At 31.8% G+C, this 25,261-nt stretch overlaps 4 protein-coding genes across 11 annotated transcripts; 2 read left to right on the forward strand and 2 right to left on the reverse strand.

Annotated features, from left to right (window-relative positions):
* On the forward strand, nt 1,709-8,908 carry LOC109334771 (CTP synthase-like). 6 transcript variants are annotated; one of them, XM_019570703.1, is made up of 22 exons: nt 1,709-1,813; nt 2,525-2,652; nt 2,960-3,039; nt 3,357-3,443; nt 3,525-3,575; nt 3,667-3,784; nt 3,978-4,034; nt 4,136-4,200; nt 4,421-4,504; nt 4,602-4,652; nt 5,712-5,774; nt 5,986-6,032; nt 6,194-6,263; nt 6,372-6,434; nt 6,626-6,715; nt 6,815-6,853; nt 6,963-7,190; nt 7,277-7,362; nt 7,492-7,540; nt 7,624-7,704; nt 7,795-7,888; nt 8,277-8,908. In XM_019570703.1, exons 2-22 carry the CDS (start codon nt 2,535-2,537, stop codon nt 8,483-8,485), a joined length of 1,830 nt encoding a protein of 609 aa, XP_019426248.1. In that variant the 5' UTR covers nt 1,709-1,813; nt 2,525-2,534; the 3' UTR covers nt 8,486-8,908. The 6 variants fall into 6 exon arrangements, with proteins under 6 accessions (XP_019426248.1, XP_019426246.1, XP_019426247.1 ...); XM_019570701.1 differs by having other exon boundaries at nt 1,761-1,979; XM_019570702.1 differs by lacking the exon at nt 1,709-1,813 and adding an exon at nt 1,989-2,111.
* LOC109333594 (isocitrate dehydrogenase [NADP]-like) lies at nt 9,935-14,056 on the forward strand. Its single transcript, XM_019569101.1, has 15 exons — nt 9,935-10,093; nt 10,681-10,724; nt 10,831-10,940; nt 11,182-11,219; nt 11,349-11,426; nt 11,524-11,577; nt 11,662-11,763; nt 11,946-12,037; nt 12,141-12,244; nt 12,373-12,441; nt 12,519-12,634; nt 12,970-13,004; nt 13,137-13,279; nt 13,502-13,624; nt 13,727-14,056. Exons 1-15 carry the CDS (start codon nt 10,045-10,047, stop codon nt 13,818-13,820), a joined length of 1,251 nt encoding a protein of 416 aa, XP_019424646.1. The 5' UTR covers nt 9,935-10,044; the 3' UTR covers nt 13,821-14,056.
* LOC109333771 (serine/threonine-protein kinase AGC1-7-like) lies at nt 14,769-17,827 on the reverse strand. Its single transcript, XM_019569338.1, has 4 exons — nt 17,663-17,827; nt 17,110-17,192; nt 16,145-16,926; nt 14,769-15,766 (listed from the first exon to the last, which is right to left on the reverse strand). The coding sequence occupies exons 2-4, from the start codon at nt 17,125-17,127 to the stop codon at nt 14,893-14,895; spliced, it is 1,674 nt and encodes a 557-aa protein (XP_019424883.1). The 5' UTR covers nt 17,128-17,192; nt 17,663-17,827; the 3' UTR covers nt 14,769-14,892.
* Nucleotides 18,788-22,637, reverse strand: LOC109334821 (ATP-citrate synthase alpha chain protein 1-like). 3 transcript variants are annotated; one of them, XM_019570788.1, is made up of 13 exons: nt 22,515-22,637; nt 22,205-22,324; nt 21,245-21,421; nt 20,960-21,121; nt 20,778-20,858; nt 20,589-20,640; nt 20,363-20,477; nt 20,172-20,253; nt 19,820-19,915; nt 19,614-19,715; nt 19,344-19,460; nt 19,132-19,248; nt 18,788-19,051 (listed from the first exon to the last, which is right to left on the reverse strand). In XM_019570788.1, exons 2-13 carry the CDS (start codon nt 22,301-22,303, stop codon nt 18,980-18,982), a joined length of 1,272 nt encoding a protein of 423 aa, XP_019426333.1. In that variant the 5' UTR covers nt 22,304-22,324; nt 22,515-22,637; the 3' UTR covers nt 18,788-18,979. The 3 variants fall into 3 exon arrangements, with proteins under 3 accessions (XP_019426333.1, XP_019426329.1, XP_019426332.1); XM_019570784.1 differs by having other exon boundaries at nt 18,908-19,051; nt 22,205-22,318; nt 22,515-22,628; XM_019570787.1 differs by lacking the exon at nt 22,515-22,637 and adding an exon at nt 22,440-22,464 and having other exon boundaries at nt 18,908-19,051.

Genomic DNA, 25,261 nt, shown 5'->3' on the forward strand with positions numbered 1-25,261 from the left:
TCATTCATTGTGTTATTTGTAATAAATTACTATTCATTGGTTGTTTTCAAAAATCATTAATGAGAATTTATAATAAACAAAGTCCTGAACATATTTGGAGTATCAAAACTAATTAATAGACAATACTATAGTAAATAATGTAAAGCTTTTAATTCATTGTTTTAAAAAATATTATGGAGAAGTTTAAACAAAAAAAACTACAAATTCATTTCATAATAGAAATAAATTTTATTAATAACTATTAAACTAAATATTGGATAAAAAATTACACAATACTCATCCATAACATAGACTCATAATTAGTTTTTATATATTTGATAGTGAATATTTATTTTGGTCCCACAAACTCTTTGTCTCTACCAATTTGTTTTCAGAAAATTTGAAAAATACAAATTAGTTGTTAATCATTTCAAGTTGGTGTTATATAATCCTATGTAAGATAAATGTTTCTTCACTTCGTCATCTTCTATTAACCATTGCTCTTATTCATTCTTTTCATGAGAACTTTAATTTGGAGAAGTAGTCCATTTAGTGAAGAAAGAAAAAAATTCCAATATACTTAAAATTACAATTTTTTTTTAATATACTTCAAATTATGTAAAGAATTCTATATAATTGCCTAAACTAAAATTTCAAAAAGGTTATATAAAAAATTGGAAGGGAATAATCAAGTAAGAGTAGTGAATTAAATGTTAAAAGTCTCAAATGAATATTAAACCAATTCATAATTAAAGAATTGATTCTCATCAAACAAGGTAGTGACTCAAATCACATTATCAATGTAAGAAGTTCGTTAGTTATTAAATCCTTAAGAGGTTGTAGAGGATTGAGATCTACCATGATCAGGTTGAAACTAAGGCTCAATTCACCTAAACTTTAAAAAAAAAAATATTCAAAGTCATTAAATTAACTTATCTTATCTTTATTTAATTATTATGAGTTCCTCTTTGTGATAAAGATATTAGATCTAATAGCAAAACAAAAAAGTAAGGGCAAAAAGTTTCTAGTAATTGAAAATGTGTGGATATCTATCAGGAAATAATGTTTCAATGTAATGATTTATGTATATTCATTATATCATTTATTATTTATTGAATTAAATTTTTAAAAAATAAATGATGATTAAATATAAATAGTAAATAATAATAATATATAAAATATTTGTACAACATCAATACATACATTTATTTGAGCATTTCCGGTTGATGTTGAATTAATCTTTTTTAGAACAAACTTCAATAAGAAATATAAACCAATTTAAGATATTTAAGGATCAATTTCAACTAAATTTTTCTAGGGACGAAATTAAATGTCCACTAAATATTTAATTTGTAATATTTTATAAAAGTAAAGTAAAATATTTTGATAATATTTTAGAGTAATTACTCATTTTGTCTCTCATGTTTTTCGACATTATCAGTTTTGTCCGTCAAAAATTAAAAAACCCAAAATGATCCATAAAATTTTCATATGTGGGTCAAATTAGTCATTTTAGCATATTTTAAAACATTTGATAGAGACTAACTTAACTAAAAAAATAACCACCGCATTTGAAATTTTTAGGAACTATTTTGAGTTCTCAAATTTTAAAGGACTAAACTAGTAGGTTCGAAAAATATAAATAATTAATGAATATTTTATTATTCCTAACTAATAAGCTTAAAAGATGGAAGAAGTTATTGATTTGAAATAATTAATTAATCCTTAGATTATGGATTTTGGTTCTTTATAAAGTTGAAAGGTGAAGCTAATCTCCATGTTCACCCGCCGCCTGTAACAACAACAACAACATCATCGTATAGAGATCAGAACAGTGAGTTAATGTCTTCCTTTGGTTTCATACTTCACAACCATAGGACCAAACCAAAACTCACCCATAATTTATACTCTATATATTCATCATAATCTCATTCACCCCATTTCTCTTTTCTGACAAAGAAACAGTTTTGAACCACTCTAGAGCCACCAAAAACAAAAGGGTATATATTTTTTGAATTTCTTCATATTGGGTCTATTTCTATAAAGAGAATGGCTTTTGGGTATAATTCCAATACATAAACCCAGAAAAGCATTAAAGGAAGAACCTTGTTAAGCCCGTCATTGTGAACAAGGTTCCCTCATTATTCTCACCATTGTAGGGTGGAGTTTGTTGAAATCAAATTATCACCTTTTTTTGTTCTTATGAAGATATCTATGTTAATGTCTGTCACTGCCATATAGTTATATCTAGCTAGCTACCTATCTAATATGTCTCTTTTATCTTATCCAAATCACCCTCCTTTTTTTGTTTCATGCCAAATCATAAAAAAACGTGACTTTACATTGTTTTTGTACTTTTGTTGTCATCATTTCTTAGTTTTATCAGAGGGGGTTAGTGGGTCTTAGTAGCATAATAACTACTTAACTGGTTCATACTACTTCCATTATATAACATGTATGTTTTTTCAGTCATAGGTTGTATTGTGTTGTGTTATTGTTTTCTCATTGTGCTTTCTGGTTTTGTGCATTTTCTTGTTGCATGCAGCTGAGGAGAAATGAAGTATGTGTTGGTGACAGGTGGTGTTGTTAGTGGACTTGGAAAAGGAGTCACTGCTAGCAGTATTGGGGTTCTCCTTAAGGCTTGTGGTCTTAGAATTACTTCTATCAAGATTGGTATACTATTTTCCTTCGTTTTGTTCTTCTTTCAATTGAAATCTCACATTTTTTTGTTTTTTTTATAATACTAATACTTGAAGAGAGTGCATTTTTATGCTTCTAATAATGTTAATGAATTGAGTTTGTTAGCAAACCTGTCTCAGTTAATTGTCTCACTGGATAACCAACTTGTCTGTTTCTCTTAATTATGCAATTCCGGTTTTATTCTCAGTATAAATCTTCCATACTATAAGCAATTAAATCCTGTATTTTTTTCTTACTCTAATGTTATGTAAATTTTTTTACCTTATCTATTCTATTGCAGATCCCTACCTGAACACTGATGCAGGGACTATGTCTCCTTTCGAGCATGGGGAGGTCTTTGTCTTAGATGACGGCGGCGAGGTAAATAGATTAGTTTTTCTACCATGGAGATGTCAACTATTACTTTATTTTTTCGGGGACTATAGCGAGATTTAGATTTTTTTCTGTTGCTTTTTAGTGACATGTCATTAACCATGGTGTAAATCTGTACTTATGTTGTATTCTTCCCCTTCTTTACATTTTGTCATTCTACTCGAAAGTACTGCGAAATAAGTCTTTCATTTGTTCTCTGTCGTAATTTGACTGGTTTTAGTTATAATAACAACATATAAGTGCATTTTTTACTGTGAAGTTTGATTATGCAATATTTAATCTTGAATTTTTTGTGTGTGCTTAAGGTTGACCTTGACCTTGGAAATTATGAACGTTTCTTGGACATCAAATTAACCCGTGATAACAATATCACTACCGGAAAAATATATCAGGTGAACAAACTGCTTTTAAATGTATTCTTTAATTTTTTAGTAGCTATGCTATGATTTCTCATTTTGTGGGAATGTTTTTAGTCTGTTATTGCGAAGGAGAGAAGAGGAGATTATCTCGGAAAAACTGTCCAGGTCTGTTTTATCATTCTAATTTTTCTCGTAGAAGCTATCGGTAATAGTTGCTAGTGCCGTGTTTTTTATCTTGTCTTTTCTTTATTGGTAGGTTGTTCCACACATAACAGATGCCATCCAAGACTGGATAGAGCGTGTTGCACGGATACCAGTTGATGGGAAAGAAGGGCCAGCTGATGTTTGTGTCATCGAATTGGGTGGAACTATAGGTGAATTAAGATCACTATAAAAACGAAATAGTTAATAATAATGTAATTTGATTTTCTGCACTATTATAATTTAGTTTTTCATTCTGTTCTGCATCTAGTGATAAGAAATAGTATCGATACCATCGGTAATATGGAAATTCTATAACTTCTACATTGCGAAAACTGTGTTTAAAATGGATTTGCTTCAATGCAGGGGATATTGAGTCTATGCCTTTTATTGAAGCACTTGGTCAATTTTCGCACCGTGTAGGTAATGCTTCAAACCTCATAGTATACCAATTCTACAAGCCAATTTGGTGTTCGATGCGCTTCATTGAATCAGTCGTTCTAATCTTATTTTTTTCTATATAGGCCCTGGCAACTTTTGTTTGATTCATGTTAGCCTGGTTCCTGTACTCAATGTTGTTGGTGAACAGGTATATAGCAAAATATATGCCATTGATGCAATATTTTTATGAGCTTATTAGAAATAAATGATAAATAATATTGTTAATTAGAAAATGGATTTTAAGTTTCTGTTAATTGTTTTCGACTGTGAATACACCGAATGAAATATTCTAGCATCTTTTCACGTGGTATAGTCAACTTAGTATTGTTTTTGCATGTTACATACTCATTGAAAGTTTTGCTCTGCAGAAAACAAAGCCAACTCAGCACAGTGTTCGGCAACTTAGAGGATTAGGTTTGACACCTAATCTTCTTGCTTGTCGTAGTACAAAGGTGTGTGTATTATCCTTTTTGCCTTTTCTCATTGCGCTGTTGGTTCCATGTAATAATACTGATCAAAGCATATGCGTTTTACTTGTCCTTTTGCCAGGAACTTGATGACAGTGTTAAGGCAAAACTTGCTCAATTTTGTCATGTGCCGGTAATATGACATAAATGATGACAATTTTTAGTTTGTTTCTCATAAAAGCCTTACATATATTCTAAGGAGTGATGTTTGTGTCATCGAATTGGGTGGAACTATAGGTGAATTAAGATCACTATAAAAACGAAATAGTTAATAATAATGTAATTTGATTTTCTGCACTATTATAATTTAGTTTTTCATTCTGTTCTGCATCTAGTGATAAGAAATAGTATCGATACCATCGGTAATATGGAAATTCTATAACTTCTACATTGCGAAAACTGTGTTTAAAATGGATTTGCTTCAATGCAGGGGATATTGAGTCTATGCCTTTTATTGAAGCACTTGGTCAATTTTCGCACCGTGTAGGTAATGCTTCAAACCTCATAGTATACCAATTCTACAAGCCAATTTGGTGTTCGATGCGCTTCATTGAATCAGTCGTTCTAATCTTATTTTTTTCTATATAGGCCCTGGCAACTTTTGTTTGATTCATGTTAGCCTGGTTCCTGTACTCAATGTTGTTGGTGAACAGGTATATAGCAAAATATATGCCATTGATGCAATATTTTTATGAGCTTATTAGAAATAAATGATAAATAATATTGTTAATTAGAAAATGGATTTTAAGTTTCTGTTAATTGTTTTCGACTGTGAATACACCGAATGAAATATTCTAGCATCTTTTCACGTGGTATAGTCAACTTAGTATTGTTTTTGCATGTTACATACTCATTGAAAGTTTTGCTCTGCAGAAAACAAAGCCAACTCAGCACAGTGTTCGGCAACTTAGAGGATTAGGTTTGACACCTAATCTTCTTGCTTGTCGTAGTACAAAGGTGTGTGTATTATCCTTTTTGCCTTTTCTCATTGCGCTGTTGGTTCCATGTAATAATACTGATCAAAGCATATGCGTTTTACTTGTCCTTTTGCCAGGAACTTGATGACAGTGTTAAGGCAAAACTTGCTCAATTTTGTCATGTGCCGGTAATATGACATAAATGATGACAATTTTTAGTTTGTTTCTCATAAAAGCCTTACATATATTCTAAGGAGAAACTTTTGTATCTGCAGTTGTCAAACATAGTTACTCTCCATGATGTTCCAAATATTTGGCACATTCCTTTGCTTTTAAAAGTAAGTAATTCTGTTGTATTCTGAAATTCCTTTTAGTGGTTCTCTTCTACGGCTGAAGGAAACTTATTTAAGTGGTGTAATTTATTTATAATTTCGTTCGATGATGTAGTGTTTTATCAAAAAAATCCGAATATCATGTTTTTCCATTAAGTGGTTTAACTCATTTAAGAACCTGAACTTTTCTTTTAACTTTATTTTCTGTAACAAATAGGATCAGAAGGCGCATGAGGCGATCCTGAAAACATTAAACTTGCTAAGGTTTGTTTGACAGATTCGTCTTTTTTGGTGTTCAATCCTTTTCTCCAGAAAAAGCATGCTCATCTGTTATAGCTTGGTGTCCGCATAAGTGTTAGTATTAGTAGCCGCAGAGTCCGCATAATTGTTTTTTATTATTCGACTAATGGTCCTATTATTTGCAGTGTTGCTACAGAGCCTAATTTGAAGGACTGGACCACTAAGACGAAAGTTTACAATGACTTTCATGAAAATGTTGGTCTCGAATATATCATCTTAAAAAAATATCTGATGTATAAATACAATATTCATTTCTATGAATAATGGCAAGTGTTGGTCTAACAACTTTTATGCGCTTCACAGGTTAGAATTGCGATGGTGGGAAAATATACTGGTCTTTCTGATGCCTATCTTTCTGTTCTGAAGGTATCTTGCTTTACAATTTAACAAATAGTAATAATGATACATAATGATTTCCATTTATTTTTGCATTCTTTGCAACTTGCATTTTTTTGTATCCGAATTTGTTAAGAGGCATATTGAACTTTATGGTCGAAAATATTATTAAACCGACCTCCAATATACCATAAAGCTAATTTACTTGGTTTTTCATGCAGGCACTTTTACATGCTGCTGTCGCTCACAACCGTAAACTTATTGTGGACTGGGTTCCGGCTGGGGATCTTGAAGATGTTACTTTTAAACAGGTAGGTGCTCAGTGATCTTTCTACTTAACTATATATGATAGTTAACTATTTGGTTTTACTTTATGTCAACCCTCTGATGCGGTTAATGCACTATTGTAGGATCCTGATGCATATAAAGTTGCTTGGGGACTTTTGAAGGTTTTTATTAATATTTGGACTTTGGATCGAATGTCTTTCTTCAACTTTCCTATTATAATCTTTTGTACATTTGTTTATATTCATTTAAATTTGAGATTATTTGTTGCAGGGTGCTGACGGTGTTCTAGTTCCAGGAGGTTTTGGTGATAGAGGAGTGCAGGGGAAAATCCTTGCTGCGAAGTACGCTCGAGAAAATAATGTCCCATTTCTCGGCATTTGCTTGGGAATGCAAATTGCTGTCATTGAGTTCGCGCGATCTATCCTTGGTCTGCATGATACTACTAGCACAGAATTTGATCCCGAAGCCAAGAACCCTTGTGTCATATTTATGCCAGAAGTATATTCTCCTATACTATGTTACCACAACTTGTTAATATTGTTCTTTTGAGAATCTTGTTAAACTGGTTTGTATTCCATTGATAGGGTTCAAAGACTCATATGGGAGGAACTATGCGTCTTGGTTCAAGGAGAACTTATTTCCAAGTAGCTGATTGCAAATCTTCGAACTTGTAAGAATTACAAACCAAACTCAAGCTTACACATATATGCATATGTACTTGGATTTATTTACACCTGATTTGTAGCTGATATGCATATATATACATTTTTATGACACCAATATTTGGAAATTTTCATAGGTATAGTAATGTAAGCTTTGTTGATGAGCGACATCGGCATAGATATGAGGTAAAATATGTTTGTATGCAGATACTTTCATTTTGGACAAAGATGTTACCATAGTTGCTAACAATAGATGCTATGCTGTTCAGGTTAACCCTGACATGATATCACAGCTGGAGAGTGCTGGTCTATCTTTTGTCGGCAAAGATGAAACTGGGAGTCGCATGGAGGTGTGTAATTTACATGAAGCTGTAATAGATCTTAAGATTGTCACATACAATTAATAATCATACTTCGGGTAATTGTTTGCATGAGTGCAGATAGTTGAATTGCCTAGCCATCCTTTTTTTATTGGCGTACAATTTCACCCGGAGTTCAAGTCCAGACCAGGGAAACCTTCTCCCCTCTTCTCAGGTATTCTCTCTCGAAAGTCATCACACATATTTTCCATTTAAATCCGTGTTGTGATGTTTTCATTACAATCAGGAAATCTTATGGTTATCATCGGGGTTCCTGTGTGCGTGTGTGTATGCATACGCGTGCACTCTAGACCAACTTGACATGATCAGATTCTTTCTAGATTTGTTCTTAATTGAAGTTGATTGTTCTGGCATATTGTGATACGATGCAAAATAACCGTATTGATGTCGTATGTCAGTGTGGTCAGCAGAAGAGGCGAAAACGCTAGTATTTGAGAAAAACAATCGAATAAGAATACTAGTTAATGTTTTTTTTCTTTATACACTACTTGGCTAGAGCATCATTTGCATTCTATACACTGATGAATGCATTGTCGAAACAGGACTAATAGCAGCAGCATGTGAAGTGAAGAGGGCAGTTATGTCACCAAGCTATGGCCAAACCAAATTAGCTAATGGAATATATAATGGACACTCACCAATACCGAAATCACACCAAAATGGAAAGGGTTCGAATACAACCAACAATTCCTTAAATGGTATCTATACGAATGGCAATGGCAACGGCGTATATGTAGACGGGAGTTTTTAGTCATTTGTGTTTTATACTCACCAATGACGGCAGTATAATTTTCTCCATCGACATTCGGGTTGACGTCGGTTATCCTGTACAGTTAGGGAGTGGATAGATCTTCTAGATGGGGACCTTATCTCCTGCATGAAAGAATTTTTGAGTCAAACAGCTTTTATGTTTCCTAGTACACTTGTGCTATGGTGTGGCTGTTGCTGATTTCAGTTTTAGCTTTGGTCAAACACTGATCAAAACTACACTTACTTGGTCATGCCAAATATTTGGGCTTTGGTGGCTTTTTTCTTGATATTTTAGGATTTTTCTTCTAAGTATACATGCTGAATGTGTAAAATTACTTCCAACCAAAGTGTCTTATGAGTTATGAGTGGCTATTAATGTAAACTCTTAATTATGTTATGAAACTTTGAAGTTGAATTTTGTTTGGTGCACATGCTCTATTCTTTCTTAATTTGAATATCAATGAATAAATATATAGTAAAAGAACAATGATCATAGGGAAAATGGAATTGCAACTTTTGATATTTATTAATGTTAATCAAGAATATCTAGTAACTAGCGTGTTGACACTCACTGTGATTTTTGACCCATTTTTTTTAGTTTGTAATATGTAGTTTGTACGTTGTTGAATATTTGTACTTTGTAGTTGAATTGATTTGCTTGGTGTAATATTCAACTTTTTAAATACACTTTCAAAATAAGAATATAATGAGGGTAATATAATAATATAATGTTATATGGTTTTTTGCATAAATAAGAAGATAATAATAGCAAAATAGGAAATCACAAATTACATAATGATGAATAGTTATTTTTATTTTATGTTTTCCTTTATTAAATAGTAAAAATAAAGAGGAACAAATCTTTCTAGTTGTGTAGTTTCCATACCAAATCTATTATCTTTTAGCATATATGTTTATCATTTATATATAAATATATTTAAATATTGCTATTTGAATTAAATATAATAAGGTAATAATTTAAATAAGATTTGATTAAATTTATTGAAAAGGAAATTAAGATTCTATAATAAATTATCTCCTCATTAAACAAAATATAATATATTATGAAAACAAATCAAAATAGTATAATAATCAATATTTATTCATTATCTTAATACATATTTTCAGAGTTATTGATACAATTTATAATGAATAAAAAACAATAAATATATATTAACTCGTATATTATTTAAACATGTCTTCATAATATACCATGTTTTGTTTGACTTAGTTATATTTATTAACATTTTTTTGATTTGATTAAAATATTATACTTATTTCTCCTGAAAGGTAGTCAATATAATCTATATATACAATTAAAATCAAATGTGAAAGGTTAAAAATCGAGAAATAATTTGTATAATTTCAGGCTCAACATAGTTATTGTAATTGACTCTTAAAATTATTACACGTGTGTATTAACATATCATGCACATGAAGCATAGTTGAAGTTCCTACACCCACATTTCAGAATTCAGTATAACACATCAAACTGAGTTTTGATTCTTATTTATTCATTCCCTCTCTCAATTCCCATTTTCAACTCTCCCAACATAACAAATGGCGTTTCAGAAGATTAGGGTTGATAACCCCATCGTTGAAATGGACGGTATCACACTGCTTTTCCATCAATTCTTTGTCTTTTTACATGTGGGTCGTGGTGATTCCTAATCACAGATGAAAAAGATGTATTTTTTATTGATTATATGGAACTGGCCTCAAATGGGGTCTCAATGATGAATATCCTTTTTGAAGTTTGATTCTGCTTTAAGAATATTCAGGAGCTGGGGTCTTATCCCTTCTTACGTTTGATTTTGTGCATGTGTGTGTTTGATGTGATTTAATTATTATTGAGAAATAAAATTCAATTCAATTGGGGTATTCATTATTCTTTTTGAACTTTGATTGTGCTTGAAGAATTATTTGGAACTCAACTTTGATTTTGTGTGCATGTGCGTGATTGCTATGATTTAGTCATAATTGAGAATTAATTTCAATTGGGTTCTCAATCATTGTTTATGGAGTTTTGCTTTATCCTTTAAGCATTATAATATATATAGGGCAGCTTAAAGTTGTCTCATTACTAATATTTAGCTTGTTATCATTAGATCTTGGGGCTATTCGGCATTAGAAAACATCACTGACTTGCATCCTACTTCTGTTCTCTGAATAATATTTTCTTTTCTGCACATGTAGGAGATGAAATGACTCGAGTAATTTGGAAAATGATAAAAGATAAGGTATTTATGTCTTTCATTATCTTTGTTAAACAGTGTTCTAATTTTTCCACTGCCATTTTATTTATTTTGTTTTTGTTGTTATCTTTTTATTTCATCTCCTTTTCAGCTTATTTTTCCTTATTTGGAGCTGGATATTAAGTATTTTGACCTTGGCCTTCCCCATCGGGATGCCACTGATGATAGAGTTACCATTGAAAGTGCCGAAGCTACACTGAAGTATGTTCTCTAATTTTTCCTTGGAGGCTTCTTTGCACATCTTCACTTTTGACTCTTGAGAATAGAGAAACTTTCTTTGTCTCTCTTGTGAACTAATCTATGTTTTGAATGTTCTCTCAAATTCTGTGGAGAATAGAGAAACCTTCCTTGTTTCTCTTTCTGTGTTAAATAAACTTCTTTTATATGCCGAGGCGTTCCTAATAACAATAACACCATGATATTTATTTTCCTTTTTTTGCAGGTATAATGTTGCAATCAAATGTGCAACTATAACTCCAGGTATCCATGGTTGTTCTTATTTGGAATTATGCATGTCTTTCTGTTGTTATGATAACTTTTAGGGCTGTGTTCTAACTTGTTGTACATGCATTATAACTAAAATTCACAAGCCAAGTTTTTTTTTCTTAGATGAAGGTCGTGTGAAGGAGTTTAACTTAAAACAAATGTGGAGGAGCCCAAATGGGACAATCCGGAACATTTTAAATGGTAATTTGTCATTCTAATGTTTTATATATTACCCTGCGATGTGTTCTGAACTTTTTAACTGCCATCCAGCTGAACATTCAATCTCTATGTCTTACAGGTACAGTTTTTAGAGAGCCAATTATCTGTAAAAACATTCCTCGGCTTGTGTCAGGTTGATAGAAAACTAGAACTTATTTGAGATATGAATTTTACTTTTATGATAGAAAGTGTTAATTACTATCTGGCTATTGTTTAGGCTGGACAAAGCCAATATGCATCGGAAGGCATGCTTTTGGAGACCAATATCGGGCAACTGATGCAGTTATAAAAGGCCCTGGAAAGCTAAAGTTGGTCTTTGGTAAATTCACTATTCATTCAACTACTTTTTATTACTCAAGTGGTTTACAAATACAATCTTGACAAAGCTGCAAAATTTCTCAACAAAAGCTGAAACATTGATTGCTGTCAAGTAATAATAGATTAAGTAGTTACGATCTAAAAAATTAAAGTATCTTATGAAGTGCGGTTGTGTCATTACAGTGCCCAATGGACATGAAGAAACTACAGAGCTAGAGGTCTATAACTTCACTGGTGCTGGAGGCATAGCTTTGTCCATGTATAATACTGATGAGGTTTGCATCCGAATAATACTTTGTTTTTGTTCTATTATTCTCAGAAAGAATTTATGACTATGTTGGCTATAATAGTATTCTGATGTATCTAATCTGAAAACAGTCCATTCGAGCTTTTGCTGAGGCATCGATGAACTTTGCTTACCAAAAAAGATGGCCTCTATATTTTAGCACTAAAAATACCATTTTGAAAAAATATGATGGAAGGTATGCTAATTTATCTGCAATTCATCTACCTTTATAGTTTTTATTTTTCTTAAAGTTAATTGAGATACTACTCTAATTTTAGTTAATGAAATTGTCAAAGCACATTTTAACTCTATGCTTTTGTTTAGATTCAAGGACATTTTTCAAGAAGTTTTTGATGCTCAATGGAGTCGCAAGTTCAAAGATGCAGGGATATGGTCAGATGAATTACTTGTCATGCTAATCGAAGCCATTTTCTTAAGTAGATTGCTAATTCATATGGCTGGATTCTTAGGTATGAACACCGTCTTATAGATGACATGGTTGCATATGCTGTTAAAAGTGATGGAGGTTATGTATGGGCCTGCAAGAATTATGATGGGGATGTGCAGAGTGATTTCTTAGCTCAAGGTGAGTTATCAATATGCTCTTGTAACCTTCACTAAGTTTTTAGTTCTTGAAAGTATTGTTTCTTTTGCCAAGACAATGGATGAGCAAAGGTTTTAAAAAGACAACTTATGCGCAATTCGGGTGCTTATGGTGATGTTTTCAATTAAAATATAATGTATATAATAACCCATCAATGAAAATATAACATGTCTAACAACTATTACCTGTAATATATTTTTATTAGAGAACAATACCATAAGCACTCTAAGAATTTTACCTTACATTGCTCCTTTTAAAATTACTCGTCAGCGTGTCTCATGCTGTAAATGATTTGCATAATTGTTTCCTTTGAACAGGATTCGGTTCTCTTGGATTGATGACATCAGTACTGGTATCTCTTTTGTAACCCTTTCCAGTGCTCCTCTTTTTCTTTCAATGACCCTTTATGTTTTTCTCTCTCTTTCATTCTTCCTTCGGTTACATTTTTTAGCGTTGATGTTCCTGAAGATAAATTTGGTAACAGGTTTGTCCAGATGGGAAAACCATTGAATCAGAGGCAGCTCATGGCACTGTTACCCGTCATTATCGGGTTCATCAAAAGGGAGGTGAAACCAGCACAAACAGTATAGCATCAATTTTTGCCTGGTCGCGAGGTCTTGCACATAGGTAAATGTTCAAACTCGCCTGAGTAACTTTTCTTTGTACTAGAGTCCGTCGGAATTGATTTTTCCCCATTGTAGTTCGTAATACAATGGACATGATATATGATATAACATTACAACATCGTTTGATCCATGTAACCAATCCCACCACGTTGTATTAAGGTTTCATTATTGTTGTTGTTCTATAGTTCGTAATACAAATCAAAGGCTTACAATCATTTTTCAGGGCAAAGTTGGATAGAAATGCTACATTGTTGGACTTCACAGAGAAACTGGAAGCAGCTTGCATTGGAACAGTTGAATTGGGAAAGATGACAAAGGATCTTGCTCTTCTTGTTCATGGACCTAAGTAATTTCTTGCAATATTATTGTTTTTTCTTCTTCTCCGGATCGTTAGGCACGGTTTTTTTTACGCATGACAAACTAAAATTACTTCTTTTTGTGTGTGTAGGGTTTCTAGGTCCCAGTATTTGAACACTGAAGAGTTCATTGATGCTGTAGCTGAGGATCTTAGATCAAGACTATCTACAAAAGCAAAGCTATAAAGCTCAACATGAATGCTAGCTATGTGATTCCAATAAATGTTCACCTCCAATGGGTTCAGCTCATTTGTGATGGCTTATTATGCCTTTTTCCATTTTCTTTTTATTTATACCTTAGATTTTAACTATTATTATTTTTATATATTTAAACTGGTGCATGGAAAGATCACTGACATACAGTTAAGTTTATTTGGAAAATAAAATAAATTCAATGAGAATTTTGTGTGTTATTGTGTGTAGAGTTCATCTTAACCACTAGATATATATGATCAAAATATAACATAGTCATGTAATTCTTTAAGTGGTTATGTGACAAGTAATTTTATATAAGATTTTAATAGTTATGATTTAGATTTGTCACCTTTGACAGTAACCTAAAAACATTTGTTCAACTTTCTTATGTCTTAGCTTCTGTTTGTGGCTAACATTACTTAATGTGTTATGGCTTCAAATTGAGTTTTGAGGGTCAAAACTCTGAAGCTTTTTAAACATGTTTGGCAACCTGTTTTGTCAATTAACTACAATTGGGTTTAGAGTTCAAATGGTTTTGTAGCCGATGTTCAACCGAAAATCGGATCGCAACACAAATAATTGTTAAAGAAGTAAACTCAATTAGAGTTTCCAACTATATTTAGATCACAATACTCCACTGATTCTTAGCTAAACCTTTGAGTATATGCCTTTAAACATGACCACACAAATTTAAAAAAGAAGACATTTTTCCCTCTTAAACCTTACTTGTTTTCATTTCATTTCAGCTGATTAGAAATCAACAATTGATGTGATGTACCACAATCTTTGATGTTACATGCACACATTTACATAAACATGACATCACATTTTATTACAATTGTTCTCTCCTTATTTTCTATGTACAATTCTTTCTATTATCATGAAAGCTGAAATTTCCAACCACTAGTTTTGATACTTAGGAAGTTAGGAACCTCATACAACAATATCATAGATGATAATGAATTAAGAACCCCATGTCTTTTCTCTTTGGGGAATAGGTGACACTTTGTATAGTAGATTCTTTTCAAAGACTTAACTCTTTACCAAAATAGGACTTTAACTTCTAAAAATACTCAAAATCTATGTAAGAATTTGTAGAATTGTTGTTGTTCTTATCACTAGCAATATCTGCCATCTTCTTATCTGCTGGTGTAGTTGTGTCTTTGTCTTTGCTAGCAAACTTGGAAAAGTCTATAGGTTCTGGTATATGAGGTGGTGTAGCACTTCTAACTAGAGCCCAATTCATTCCCTCAAAAAAAGGGTGTTGTTTAATTTCTGTTGCACCTCTTTTATATGCAATCCTCTTCTGAGGTTCCTTCACCAACAATCCTCTTATAAGATCACGAGCCACCGCGCTAACCTGAGGTGTTTCCGGGAACCTCAACGGCTGCCCAACAACATTGAAAAGAGTGGCCTTATATCCTGCACCTTTAAACGGAGTTGTTCCATGCAATAGTTCATACAAGAAAATACCGAAAGTCCACCAATCTACTGCGCTACCATGCCCCTCTCCTTTGATAATCTCAGGAGCAAGATACTCATGTGTCCCTACGAATGACATTGATCGCACATTGGTTGGCTCTGCCATCAGTTCAGGAAGACGAACTCCACCGACCATTAGGCCAAAATCTGATTTCGCCTTACGGTTCTTCTTTGAAGGAAGAATTCGAGGGAAAAAGGTTGATGACTGAGTACAAGTTTGCACTGCTTGTTCTTCGCCTAATATGGCGCCAGAGTCACCACCACCATTGCTTACATGGGCAGATGAAGACTTGACAAGGGTAGGACTAACGGAACAGCGAAGCGATAAGTCGAAATCTGAGAGCATGATATGGCCTTCATCTCTGACTAAAAGATTCTCAGGCTTTAAGTCTCTATATACAATGCCAAGCATGTGAAGGTACTCAAGAGCTAACAAAACCTCTGAAGCATAAAACCTATCACATGAAAGAATTTTGAAAATATAAAGCTCATAAATTATTTACAAACTGAAATCAGAATGCTAGAATCAAATGGTAAACATAAGTAATAAAATTAGAACAAAAAAATATCAATCATTGTTAATAGAAAGAGACTTGAAGTACATTTCCTCATGCAAAGTTGAGCACTTATATCAAGCTAAAGTTACTTTGGTATTTCTTGTAAAAATATGTAGAAACATGGAAGAACAGTAGAAGATGTCAAACAATGCATATATATATATATATATATATATATGTTCATCAATAAGGTGGAATCCAAGTCCAAAGTGAAGTACTCATAATATAGAAGATGGAGGGGATCAAATTCAGAAAATGAAATTGTAAATCACTAACCTTGCAGCTTCTTCAGTGAAACACTTGTTAAGTTGCTTCTGTCTAAGAGAATGTAGATCACCTCCACTACAGAACTCCATGACCAAACAGTAAAACTTATCAGTTTCGAAGTGAGAATATAAAGTAGGCAAGAAAGGGTGATCAAGAAGTCCAAGAATCTCCCTTTCTGTTTGTGCTCTCAGAAGCTTATTTCTACTGATAAGAGCTGCCTTGTCCATTACTTTCATGGCAAAGTGAGCCTTGGTTCCTTTAAGTTCGACAAGGTATACACTCCCGATGTCTCCATAGCCGATTCGCTTGAGAAGCCTGAAGTCTTTAAGATTGAGATTACTGCCCCTCGAAGCCATGTTAATTGCCTCCCACCTCACATCACCACCAGTGTGTGGCCTAATGGTTGCACTTGTGCTCTCTAAACTCTCGCTGCAAGAGTTAGCGCCACTCCCCGGGCCTTGACTGGTGTTCTTTGAATGGTTGGACGTTCCCCTAGCAGCGCCCGTTGGAAGCCTCGGCGAGGTAGTTGCAGGCTCAAAATTTGAAGGCTTCTTTGTTCTTGGACTTTGGGTAGAGAAATCAGAAATGTTTCTAGCTGATGGTGCCAACTTATGAGGTCTATTAGATTTACTTGTCACCTTTGAATCAGTTGAAAATTCAGTTGTGCTAGCATATTTTGCTGCATCATTCATCTTTGTTGGGTGAGTTGGTGAATTATTTCCTGAATTTTCACAACTACTATGACTACTACTATGATTTGTCTTAAGAGTTTCTCTTGAATTGAAGTCCATCTGCATTTTATGGATGAAATAATAGAACCTTGGTCAATTCTCTCACACACTATATCATAAATAATTTTCACAAAGTTCATTACCAAAATATTCTTTTGCACAAGCACAACTATTATGATTGCTTTTGATATGGAATAAATTAAAAATGTATAGAAATATGAACATCTATGATGAAATTCTTACCTCAGGTAAATCAGGCATATATCTTTCCAGGGTCTAAAGATGACATCAATGTGCAAAACAATAACACCCCTTCAAAGGAAATTCTGCAAAAAGCACATGAAAATTTGTCACAGGGATATATAACATGCACTATAGAAACTAAAAGTAAATCATGTATGCACAAACATATAATACAGTTATTCAAATTCTGGACCGCATCATGTGAAGTGGCCGTAATCTTTAATTTGTTGGTGTGACCGATTATATACTAAGAGAACAAAAGTAAAGAGTGACATAAATTTAAATGTGGTTCCACATACACAATGCCATAGTATAAATTTCAAAAGCATAAAGAAACAAAAAAATAAATACATGGTACAAACCAAACATGGTCAAAATCAGAATGCAATACAATTATATATTCTAATTATATGGAAATTAAAGCATTATAATATACATATTATAGAAACACATGACATGAACAACCAATTATAGCATATATGTTTAAGATTGAATTGAAAAGGAACAAAATAAGAGTGTACATAAGATTTCATATATTGAATGCATGACAAACCTGAAAGTAAGAAATGGCATTAATATTGATAACTCCTTAGGCTATTTGAGAATTACCAAAAGTTAACAACAAAAACAAAAACTTCCCTTGCATGATCAATGAATATAAACAGCTTTTGTTTTCAAAAAGACAAAAGAGAAATGTATGAGACAAAAGATTAAGGTTGTTTGTGACATGTGGGTATTGAAAAACACTTTGATATGTTGAGAGAAAATTGTGGAACAAAAGGATGAAGATAGTAACATAACCACAAATAGGAAAACCAATATTTATTATATAGAAAAAATGGAAAATCAAAACTATATGAAAAAAATGTATTTTTTTATTAAGAATGATGAAGAAAGAGTGAGAGGAAATGGTAACAATGAATGGATATGCGTCATATTCTCTGTTAAATGTTGGGTTTACCAACTCCTACACTGTCTCTAACTAATATTTGACGAGTATTAAATCTATGCACGGACGGTCGAAAAATATACACACAGTCAGTATTATTGTATTATCTGACATTCATTTGGATTTTATATAAAAAATTCTTACACTGTGAGTATATATATTTTCTTCTCATATATTTGACACCAACAGAATTTACCAACCAAAAAAATAATGACAAAATTCAATATCAGCATGAAGATTATTATCAACTAAAATTCAATATCAGCATTGTGGAGCTTAAATTCAAATTAGACGGTGGCTTGCATATAAACTAAAATAATTTCTCAAAATTTATAATGAATGATACATAATTTTATTAAAGTGTCAGAATAATATATAGTAAAATATATTAATACAAATAGTACACCAAAATATATATCAATATGGATATATGAATACAAGGTATTGATAAATAAAATATATAAAAGAAACAAGGTTACAATGTGAAAGTTTTTTAGCTATTGGCATAATTCCTTGTAGTTGTTTAATGTGTTAAGTTATTTTTAGGTTATCATCTAGGTTCATAATTTTTTGTTTAAAATAAGTTGTATAATATTTTTGCGTCCAATAAATAAATATTTTCCTTCACATCATCTGATGCAGTCGTAATAATATTGCAATTGTGATGACTGCTGCAATTGCATCACAACACAATTGTGGTGTGACTCTGAATCATAATTATTAAATCAATTTACTGAAATTAGAGAACCATGAAATTACAACTTGACTTAACATAAATGAATTACACTTATTACTTTATTGTGTAAAAGACAATGCTATCAGAATTCTACATAATGATACAAAACACTCTTAAGAATCAACAATCACTTCAAAGTTGCCATGAAATACATTAAAATGAGACTTTGTACTAAAAATGGTTAATTAAGCTGCAACATTGATGCATTGAATTGCTTGTTTGCATATACCAGTCATTGTTTCTTCAGGTCCATAAACCTATAAACAGACCAAAACAGATCACACAAATTTTCTCAATTTTGTTTTGTTAATGCAGTCAAGAGCATCAGTTATATTACCTGAATAGGGATGCCGATCTCCTCGCCGAGTGCTCGCATTTTCGCTAAACCTCTCTGGTAGTTAGGACCCCCTCTCCTCACATAGATGTGCATATTTGCTTCTTTTAACTTTTGTTCCTGGTATGTAATAGCATAACAATCAATGAACTCTACTACAACAAAATTATCATGATAAGATATAGCAAAAGCTTCATGATTATAGATAGGCTTACCTTCTCCTTCAGAGCTCGAATTATGCCGCTGAATGTAGCAGCAACATCAGTGAAGTTAGCTATTCCTCCACCTATCACAAGGGCCCGGTTTTGGCCGTCGGGGTTCGAAGTTGCACACTGCAAACATAATAGCTATAGTATCAGCTTCAAAGTTAGGATGCATTGGATAAGCTATCCTCATTCTTTAGACCCTCCAAAGAAGGAATGGCTGATAATATAAACCAAACAATGTTGAATTTGTAAGAATGCCGAAAGATAAGAATTCGTTACATCAATTACAACTCTTGCATACTGCAACACCTCATCTTCCTTAGGTGCACCACTATATTCTGCATAATTTCCAAGCTCAGGTGCATAACCAAGATCTCCTACCTGTTTAAATAAATTTGTACCATAAGAATTTGGTTTCTTAATGTTACAACTTGCAAGCGAATAGAGTTACGCAATGAATTCGGTTTGGATTAAGAGAAACATACCGTATCAGCATAGATGACACTAGCACCTCCCCCAGCTACCATGGTCCAAATTCGACCCTTCGGGTTTAACACCGTGAATTTTAAAGATGCACTTGTCTAAAAGTAGAAAATAAGCAATCAAACATCGTAAGCTTTTCAAAGTAGAATTTTTAGAGGACCATGATAACTAGAAGCAATAATATTATTGGTGATTGAGGTTAGTAAAAGGAATTTGATTTACCTAAACAGCTGCAGAACACGCGTTAACAGTACTTATTAAGAAACAAAATCGATTAAGATCCGAGGCATATGGACAAAGCTATAACTAAATTGAATATGAATGTAGATACAGATGAAAAGTATATTTGTTCACCTTTTCATCTAATCCATGAATAAAACTCTCTGTAGGACTCATAACCCTTCCAAATGGCAATGGAAATTCAACATTTCCCCATCTGCAAATAAGAAGAACACGCATGCGCATTAAAAGTTGTTTACTACGAAATATTAGTAGTTTTAGATGACGGTATTCATCGTTTTATTCTTTATACAGACGTAACTTACTTCTTGAAGTTCTTGAAAGCAGCAGTGTCATCTAGCTCGCCTCTCATATCCAAAGGATAAGGCTTTCCATTTACCAAAGTGAAAGGATTCATCTCTAAGAAAGTGAAATCCAAGTCTAACAAGAGAAATAAAAATTAACTAAAATGTGAAAATTTAAATACAAATATCAATAAATAGTCTTCACAAACCTATGTAATGGTATGTACATATATATTTTGTAAAGTACCTTGGAATAGAATGAAAACTGACTTCAGAAACTCCTCAATTTCTCCCTTGACCTGTAAGCACAAACAAAGTACTTTAGAAGTAATTGAGGTAATTGATCACATGGTCGTATTGATATGCGTCGAGAATCGATATAGAAAGCTGAACACATAAGTAAAAATAAATTAACAAACTTGGCCTGTTAATATACCTCCAAGGGAAGGGTTGCAACAAGGGGGGCAATATTCTCTGGTGTAAGAGACACTCCTGTTGGAAGAAATACAGTCTTAACCTGAAATATGAACAAACCACTTGTGAGGTCACCGGATTAGGAATGAAGATATGAGTAATTAATTCATATTCTGATAGGCGAAAGGATCCACATTGTAGTACCTTATCCCAGTTCTCTTCGATTTCAATTCCTCCACACTCCGAAAAGCTTATGCTGTTCCCTAGTCTCTCAGAGACAATGTTGAGATAAAACTCTTCATTGTGTGGGATGAAAGGTTCAACAATGAAAGTTGTTATGGGTCCTTTGCACCCACCCATTTCAACCTACATTTCATAGAATGATATGACCAAACACTTCAATGGCAGAAAGGAAGTACAAAGGAAAAAAGTTATCAAAAAAGGTAAAATAGTTTAAGGCTTGGAGAGGCAGAGGAGACAAAAACACACCTCTTTGCCGAGACGTTCGTTTACAAAAGAAGCAACTTGTGCCAAATCTAGATTTAAGGCAACCAAACCGCTTTTGCCGCGCTTTCCAAACAGCATGTCAGGTTTCACAACCAATTTTGAAGATGAAAGCCAGGGTTCCTTCTCTGCTATCTCATTGAAATCAGTGGAATCTGTAACCTAAGGAATAATACACAAAAAATGTGTAAGATGGTGAAGCTTATTAATATACAAGCTTCAACTTTTTCACAAATCACAGTTATATACATTGATAAGTAACACAGATTAAAGAAAGTCTGTCTTAACTGGATTGATACATTACATGTGATGGAGATTCAGATAAGATATTCTCATGTATAAATATGGACACATTATATGCACATCATAAAATGATCACAATTACACCTTGTCATGTTTATACTTTCTTAGGTAACAAAACAAATAAATAGCAGTTTACAATAAGATAGTAAAATAAACACATCTTGATCTGACTACTACAGTGCAATGGGGTTACTGATGGACAAACAAGACCGGTCGGAAGTTGAATCCCTTCAGGCATGCACCTGATGTAATTATCATCATGATCCAAGAAAAAACTAAAGTGGTGTTTGAGATATATGGTTCAAACTGATATGGAGTCCTATAATTAACTAGACACTAACAAAACTTCAACAACAAGTCAACAACCAAGCCTTTTCCGATCAGATGAGGTCGGATACATGAACCAAATAACATTATAATGTTTTATTGTAAATCATGTAAATCGACAAATCATTGAAATATAAATTGGAAGTCCTCATTCTGGTACTACTCTACTCAAATGAGCTTAACAAAACTTGAAGTGAAAGAATTTCAATGTGAGCCTAACCCAACAAAATTGGGAGGAGATAACTTTAAAACCAAGTCAACATAAAAAAACTGAAAATTGAAATTAAAGGACAAGACCATGATGAAAATGCTTACTTGTGCAGACTTAATAGGCAAATCTTGGCCAGAGATTCTGTTGAAGTGTTCCTTCAACAACCTCTTAGAGTCATACTCTCTGATCTTCTTACGTGCCATTGCTTCTTAAATGTGCTACAACTTCACAAAAACACTCCTTTAACATAAAAAAACAAAAACCCAGATCAAATAAGGTAAGATGGTCCCCAAAAATCCAATGAAAAAGAGATTTTTAAGGACTCAGCACATAGAGTTCATGCAAGAGAGTTATAGATGAAAAATGCAACGTGAGGTCTTAAAGAAAGAGAAGAGGAATGGAGAATGCAGTTACCGTGAGAAAGGGTAATGGATCAATGAAGAAGAAGGTAGGTAGATCCAATGGTGTTGAAGATGAGTGTGTTGGTGGCTCCAAATATTTATATATATAGCTTTGGAGAAGAGAGAGAGAGAAAAGGAGGGATATGTTGGGTATTATAAAATTGCTTCATTTATTACTATAATAATATTCACTCGTGAATCGCATGGCTTCCATTACTACATCCACCTTTCATCAAATTTTACGAAATAATATTATATTATTAATTTTTGTTTTTATAATTTTTATTTTTAATTAAATGGAGTTTCGTGATTTATTTACTATATCAAGTGAAACATGAATTGAAATATGTCACCAATATCAAGTATTTCATTCCTTGGAGGGATATTTCTTATAAAATGCGGTACGAATTTTGAAAGAGATTAATTTTTTAACAAAAAAGATATAGAGATACTCTTAGTAATACTAATAAAAATTCCCTACAATTTTATTCCACATTTCTAGAAGTGATTTTTAATTAATTCATATAGATTTAAAAAATAAGGTAAAATTATGTTAACACTTCTAAATTACTCGACCATTCTTATGGGAAACTGAATGATTTATTGGAATATTGATTAAGTAATAATTATAAAATAAAATATTATAAGTATATTTAGTATAATTTATTGAAAAGTGAATTATTTTTAGAGACAAGAAATTCTAAAAAATGTGACTTATAAGTAGGGATGAAAAATATTAATTGAATTAAATAAAAACAATTTATCAATTTAACAATAAGGTAGTTTATACTTGTCATATTTTGTTTAAAAATGATTTCTTAGCATGCAAATTATTTTTCATAAAATAGTATGCTCACTTGTGCCATTCTTAACTTATGTAATCTCTTAATTAATTGTTGATAATCATGATTATTTAAAATATACCCGGGGAACTATTTTTGAAACTCATGAATTGTTATAAAAAAAATTATATGCTAGAAATTAATTTTATATAAATTAATAGTTAGATTTATAGCAAGAATTTAATTGAGATGAAATATGTTTACATGAAAATTAAAACATCTCAATATGTACCATTATAAATGTTTAATTCTCACTTTGATTAAACCATTATTCAATGAATTTTTAAGTTTATGTATATATTTATATATTTTATAATAATCAATATGTATAAAATAATAATTACATAAAAAATAAATTTCACCTACATATTAAATTTAATATTATATATTAATCATCAAAATTCATTACAAATTAGATAATATATAATTATAAAATAATAAAAATATAATATATATAAAATATTTAATAAAAATAATTTATAAATATAGTAACTATTTTGATATTTGTCCCACCCATAAACTATTTTGGTACATATATGTGGGAGGAATATTTTTTCCATATGAAAAATATTATATTAGTGTTACATTAAAATTAAACTGTTCTACTAATATTCACAATTTGTGATAAATAGTGAATGAGTTTAAACGAGTTGTATAATTAATGTCCTAGGAGATTTGCTCGACATGTTAAGTAGAATATGAGAATAAAGCCTGAGATACTTTGTCTATAAAAAATTGTATGATTAATCTTTATTTAAAGTTTTTAAAAAATGAATACACGAGCTCTGCGAGGGGAATGAGTTGGGCTTGTTTAACTCATGCACTAAACAACTAGGACAAAACAAAAAATAGAAAATTGACAGAATGCATTAATAAATTCTATATACTATATAGAATTTTGGAAAAAAACTTATTTTCATATACCAAGTCCTTATATGTATTATTATATCCACACAAAAATGTGATTAAGATATTAATACTTAAAAAGATTCACATTTAATCTTTCTGTTGTATTGGATAGATATTCCTTATACGCATTTAATATAATTTTGCTTATAATTTTTTTTCTTTCTCCTTTTCTCTCTAAATCTGTCTAAATTTTGTATAGTTTACTTCCCATGAATTTAAATTAGCAACTACCAAATAATGGTTGATAACACTGAAATGGACTATGATCTTCAAGCATTATTAGTTAGGCCTAAAATGTTTACTATAGAAGTTCAATAAGGGACAAAAAAAGATTATGCTGCCTTATTCCTTATATTTCACCAAAAGAATTGCACCTGTACCTTAATTCTTATTGCTCTTATCAATGGTTTGTTGTGTTATGTACACATTTTGGATTTGAATCAAGGAAGGTCTTGGATGTAGTTCATTTCAGAAATCGGTCTAACTTCTTTAATGTTTTCCAACTGTTTAATGATCCAAAATATTGTATAACTTTGTTTTTAAAAAAAAGATTTTGTATTAAGTTAACACCCCTCGTGCTTCTTTTAATACAATTTACTTATAAAAAAATCATCATCACTCTTTCTTGTTTAGCGCTCCTATTCTGTAACAAAATAATCATTCTTAAAAGCTGCATGTTGCATCATAGATAAATTATATTTGTATGACTTGAAAGGTATGTTTTGATGAGCTGCATGAGCATGCAATACTAAAGAAAAGAAATGATGAAAAAAATGGAAGAATTGAGAGACTAAACTATTTAGATAGGATAGATAATAAACTGAATCAATTTGACATTCATCTGAAACTCGATTCTTATAAAAAATTTAATAGTAAGATACATTTTATTTTTAGGACCTTGAAAGCAATATATTCTTTGAGACCAATTTTTTAATGGGTCTTAAATGATATTATACTTTGCTTATATCAAGCCATACTTATTTCAATTATAAATCAATCATATGATAAT

The sequence above is a fragment of the Lupinus angustifolius genome, chromosome LG19, assembly GCF_001865875.1.
Source record: "Lupinus angustifolius cultivar Tanjil chromosome LG19, LupAngTanjil_v1.0, whole genome shotgun sequence".
NCBI classification, from domain to species: domain Eukaryota; kingdom Viridiplantae; phylum Streptophyta; class Magnoliopsida; order Fabales; family Fabaceae; genus Lupinus; species Lupinus angustifolius.